Source organism: Drosophila innubila, chromosome X (assembly GCF_004354385.1).
Source record: "Drosophila innubila isolate TH190305 chromosome X, UK_Dinn_1.0, whole genome shotgun sequence".
Taxonomy (NCBI): domain Eukaryota; kingdom Metazoa; phylum Arthropoda; class Insecta; order Diptera; family Drosophilidae; genus Drosophila; species Drosophila innubila.
The window spans coordinates 29191216-29197141 of NC_047626.1; the positions used below are offsets into that span (position 1 = coordinate 29191216).

General features: G+C 38.1%; 1 protein-coding gene across 1 annotated transcript; it reads left to right on the plus strand.

Moving 5' to 3' along the window:
- The first annotated feature begins 289 nt into the window (after window positions 1-289).
- On the plus strand, window positions 290-1886 carry LOC117793986 (protein giant). Its single transcript, XM_034634451.1, has 2 exons — window positions 290-341; window positions 424-1886. Exons 1-2 carry the CDS (start codon window positions 290-292, stop codon window positions 1884-1886), a joined length of 1515 nt encoding a protein of 504 aa, XP_034490342.1.
- Window positions 1887-5926: the final 4040 nt, after the last annotated feature.

Below are 5926 nucleotides of genomic sequence, written 5' to 3' on the forward strand. Positions count from 1 at the left end.
TTCGCCATTGCTTTTGGTTGTGCGAGTGGTGTGAGTGCAACGGCAAATGAATGAAGCCACAGCCGCTGCGTCGGCGTATAAAAGGCGGCCGGAATGTGGAGTTGAAATCAGTTAACGTTCGACAACGTCAGCGTCCAGACGAGCAAACTTCACTTGCCTCTTGCCACTTGCCACACAATCAGCAGAAACGTTGCTATTTTTTTGGGCACTGTTTGAGCTACGCTTTGGATTAGCAGCAGCCAACGACAACAACAACAGCAACAAGAAAGCCACCACCACCACCACAATCATGTTGATGCACGAGAAACTCATGGCCGGGCAGTTCTTCGATCTAAAGACTGGTAAGTTAGCCACGCCCTCCCTTCCTCGTGCAACACGCATACTAAGCCCGACATTTGCAATCATTTATTTGTGCCTCAACAGATCGCAAGCCACTGCTGCATCATCATCACCACCACCAGCATCATCATCAGCTGCAGCACAGCCAATTGCAGCAGCCGCATCAGCTGCACCACCAACACCAACACCACCACCACCAACAACAGCAACATCAGCAGCAGCAACAGCAGCATTTGGCTCTACCCAAAATGGATTTGTATACCGCCTACGCCTATCAGCAACAGTTACTGGGCAGCGCAGCCGCGGCGGCAGCACTTAGTCAGCAACAGCAGCAGCAACAGCAGCAACCAATTGCTGTTGCCGCTGAGGTGTTGGATTTGTCACGACGCTGCGATAGCGTGGAGACGCCACGCAAGACGCCTTCACCCTATCAGACCAACTACAGTTACGGCAGCGGTTCACCCTCCACATCTCCCACAACCATTCCCAGCAATCTCTTGTACTCCGCCCATGCAGCAGTCGTGCAGCAACAGCAACAGCAGCAGCAACAACAGCAGCAACAACTGGCCAGTCTCTATCCCTCACTCTACTACGGTGCCAACATCAAACAGGAGCCAACAACCACACCCAAGATCAGCAGCAACAGCAACAGCAGCAGCAGCAATGCCACAGCCAGTTTATTGCAGACTTTTGCCGCCGCATCAGCAGCAGCGGCGGCAGCAGCTGCTGCCGCATCGGCCAGTGCAGCGGGATCTCCGCGTCCGGCCAGCAATGCCAGCACCATGCAAATCGATGTGCTGGAGGCACCACAATCTCCTCCTGCTCCCACCAGCGATAGCCTTCAGTTTAACAACAACAGCAACAGCAACAACAACAGCAGCAGCAATATCACCACGCCCACCAGCAGCACAGCGAACCTCGCATCCGCCGTGTCATCGGCCGGCGGAGATTCGGTCAAGAATACGCGTCCCTTCAAGGCCTTTCCACGTGATCCGCTTGTGATTGCCGCCAACTTTGCCGCCACCGATGTGCTGCTCGATAATCCGCGCGTAGAACGCTACACGGAGTATCGGAAGCGTGTGCTCGAGCAGATTCGCAGCTCCAATGGTGGATCTCGCACCGTGACCAATCCAAAGATGCGACGCACAAATTCGCGCAGCGGCAGCGTCAACGAGGGCAGCTCATCGAATAACAACAGTGAGAGCGAAGATCGTGCCGCCGCCGAGGAGTCCAGTGACTGTGATTCGCATGCCGGCAACTATGAGAAGCTATCGGCAACTGGCAACAGCAATGCCAACTTATCCGGCTCGGCAGCAACAGCTGCTGCCGGCAATTTGGGCAGTGGTCAGGTCAAGGATGCCGCGTACTACGAGCGGAGGCGCAAGAACAATGCGGCGGCCAAGAAATCCCGTGATCGTCGCCGCATCAAGGAGGATGAGATTGCCATTCGGGCCGCTTACTTGGAGCGACAAAATATCGAGCTGTTGTGTCAGATTGATGCGCTGAAGGCGCAGCTGGCTGCATTTACGGCCAAAGTGGCCGTTTAGTCATCGATAACCGATAACCGATAAGCGATCTATAACCGCCTATCGATATCGATAACGATCGATGACGATATCGATCACAACAATCATTGCCCTACGCTGCTTGTTGCGTTGAACGCGTGCGAGTCTCTAACTAATTTTTTTTATATAATTTCAAAAAAATATGAATCGTTTATGTTTCGAAGGGGCAGCTTATCTGTGAATACTTTCAATCCGTTTCTTCTACTCACACACACACACCACACATACAATCCTAAACAGCTATTATAATTAAGTTTTTTTTTTGTCCATCAACAATTTGCATTTAAGTACTTTAAGTTCTTGCGTTTGTAAAATGTAGTTTAAGCGATTCTCGCAAATCTCACCAGTTAATTAATATGTATGTGCATCTGTATGCAAAACTCTGTATACCTAATTATTGTATTTGTATAGTACAAGCTAGTTATTAAGTGATATTTTTTTCATATCCATAAGTAAAATAATAATAAAACACATTTGAAAACTACACAAATGCTCAAATTGTAACGATCAACTGAGTGGCGCCATCTGGTTGTCAAACACTTGAACCACTGCGACGCTGTTACCGTAGTTTTGTATCATGCAGCTTTTCTTACAACCACCTGCATTTTGGGGGAAATACAAAATTCACACGTTAAATTAATTTTTTTTTCATTTCAATTTTTATTCTTGTTCGATTTTTTTTTTTTTTTTGCTTTCGTCGGCCCATTGTTTCTCTCATTCTCTCATTAATACTAAGTGTATGCATTAAGGATAAAATATTTGTTAATCGTTAATTCATGTCATTCATTAATTGTAGGCTTACTAAAAATTTTATGTTTCAAGTTGCATTCATTTCATTCAATTATATATTTTTACATACTAATATTACTGTACGATTTATTCTTCTCGTCTTCTTGTCCATTTGCTCTTTTGTTTTATGTTGTTTTCATTTAGATTAGTTAGTTTACATTATACGAGTAGTATTTATTTATTTATTATGTATGTGGTTCCGTTTTTCACTTTAAATAGTATTTATTTTTTATGTTTTTGTATAAGGCTAAATCGTTTACTAGTGATTTTTCGCTATATGGGTATGTATGTTACATGGGATTTTTTAAACTACCCCTATTCACCAGTTAATTAACAAAATGTTGACAACAATTAATTGCTAAAATGCTAGACCATCGGATTGGCCCATGGACAAGGCGACAATTTCATTTAGTTTCATGCCGATCCGCGTCATATGTATGTGTGTTATCTGTTAAAATACAATGTTTAATAGTTTATGCATAATTTGTAGGTATGTATGGATAGGATAGTGAGGAAAACTGTTTTTTAGTTATTGGTTTTTTTTTTTGTTCTTGTATCTTTATTATTTTATTTCTTTTTTTCAATATATATTAACGTATATATATATATATATTTTGTTTTTTTTTTTTGATATTTTTCTTTCATTCTCAATTAAATGCTAAAATTAATTATAAAAAAAAATTATTTATGTATATATGTATATGTATATATATGTATGTGCTGAATTATATATACGTGTATAAGGTTATGTAAAGATAGTGTGTATAGTTAAAAAAAAGCTAATTTACACAAATATAAGTGACATTTTAGGGATAACAACATAAGTATGAGGGCGTATCCTAGAATTGGACAGTGTTTGGCATATGTGCGTGTGTGTGTGTGTGTGTCTGTATATATATTTATGTATATACGTAAGTGTTTCTTCGTTTGGATTGAAGGGGGAGGTTAGAACAACGTGTATATATGTAATGGGTTTGTTATTTGTTAAGTTATACAAATCGCGATGACTCACTCATAATCACACACATACATACACACACACACACGTGCGCTCGCACACAGATATACACCTATTTACTGACCACTTTAATATTATATACATACAAAACACTTAAGCATGCACTTTTGCATTTATATACAAAAGCCACAACAACAAAGAAGCTGTAGACAAGAGTACAGTGCACTCAAAACATATACATACATATCGTGTGCCCCAATTCTAAACGCTAAATACTAAAAGTAGGTATACAATTTGAATTTCTTCTAAAACATGTGCATTTTGCAATATACTTGGACCGCATTGCATTGCGTATCGCAAGTATTCATTTAATTCAATTTTACTTCAATTTCTGTATCCGATTTTATATATTTATTGATGCTGCTGAACGCGCCACTAAGCCACACACTGGTTACATTAACTAAATAACACATCACTCAATAAGTCCCGGGCCTGTCATATAATATGTGCACTAATAAAAAATCCTTATATATTTTTTTCGAAAGTTTCATCCTTTATAAGATCTGTGCCCAAATTAGAGCTTAATGGGATTGTTAGTTTGCAAGTAACTGTCTTAAAAGTTCCTGTTAAAAAGTTCCCAAAAAAGCTTGATAAATTCAGTTTTGTTAAAACAACTATAATGAGCTGTTAAACAAAATGGGTGCCGCGTTTGCCTTAAATAGGTCAAAATGGCCTAAAAAATGTACACTTCAATAGTTAAAAAGATTTTCCCAAAATGGCATCGCATTAATAGAGAAGCGATGGAATCAGAAATAATCTTAGAAAATTATAACATTGATGAATAAAATTGAATTTTGTATAAAGTTGCTGTTTTATTAGTTAGACCCGGGACTTATTGAGTGATGTCTTATGTATATAGCAAATGGTATCATTAAAGTATATATCCGATATTTGTTAATGGTATTGGTATTGCTATTGGTATCATTATCAGTATAAGTATTGATATTGATATTGGTCTGGTTATGGATTGTGCATACAAGGGTATGATATATATCTATTGCTATCATATCAATTTATTTGTTGTCCTAATTATGTTTATGTATATATATATATGTATATATATATACATACTGATGTCGTAATTTATATAACTTAAGTGCATAATGGAAGTACATTCTCACTTGCATGTAGATGTATGTATGTCTATTTATAAGAAAAATGCATTCAGAGGCTTTGATTGTTGTTCAGATTCAGAAAAAGACATCTACGATATTTCCGAGCCCAATTTCAAGTGTAGAAAAATAATTATTTGGTTCTTCCCCTCCAATCCCCCTTCCCATTTACATTTACAAAACGTCCACCGCACAAAAATGTGGTGTTCTGATTCGAGTTTTAGTTATCTAAAGAAATTCTCTGATTTGAGCATCATATTACTATGGCAGCTATAGGCTATAAGCTATACGTATGTATGTATTATATATGCATTAATATGGGGATGCGATTGCTTTTTAACAGATATTGGAATTTCACTTTATTTCGTACTTAAAGAATTGTACACTCATCCAAATTTGTTGCAAGTTGTTACCTCTTGTCAATACTTAAAAAAAAACAAAGTACAAATATTGAAAATAATCACATGTGTAAAGATCTATTTACATATTTCATGCCTTTGAAAAGTATTGTAACAAACTTTATATTTATCTAAGGATTGCTCTTTAATTTCACAATGGTCCGTTTATCCCACTCAGGGGTTACGTGTGTTGGGGGGATCGGGGGGAGGGAGGGAGAAGTTATATTGGTATCAAATAAAATGATAAATATTGCTATACAAATATTATCTCTCTTCGTTTGTTTCGGTTCTTGCACTTTGATGTGATGTTGCCTTTTTTGTTTGTCAAAAATTTAAATATACACCTTTATCACATGCACACACACACACAAACACGGACAACAAACATTTTTGTAAATTTATGAATTTTTCTTTCTTTTTTTTTGTTGTTGTTATTATTAGGCGAGCCATATATAAAATTTTGTTGCTACTTAAAAACTAAATTTGCACTTAAATATATAATTTATATATTTCTTGTGTGTGTGTGTGTGGATTCTATATGTGTGTGCATGTGTGTGTACATGTATTAATAATGTATATAGTGGTGGTGTGTGTGTGTGTACTGTATTAATTACAAGTGATAAATTACAAATTGGTTTAAGTTTTTCTTTTTGCTGTCATTCAGTTTACGACTTTGTTTATTTCTCATTTATCCAATTTGAAATG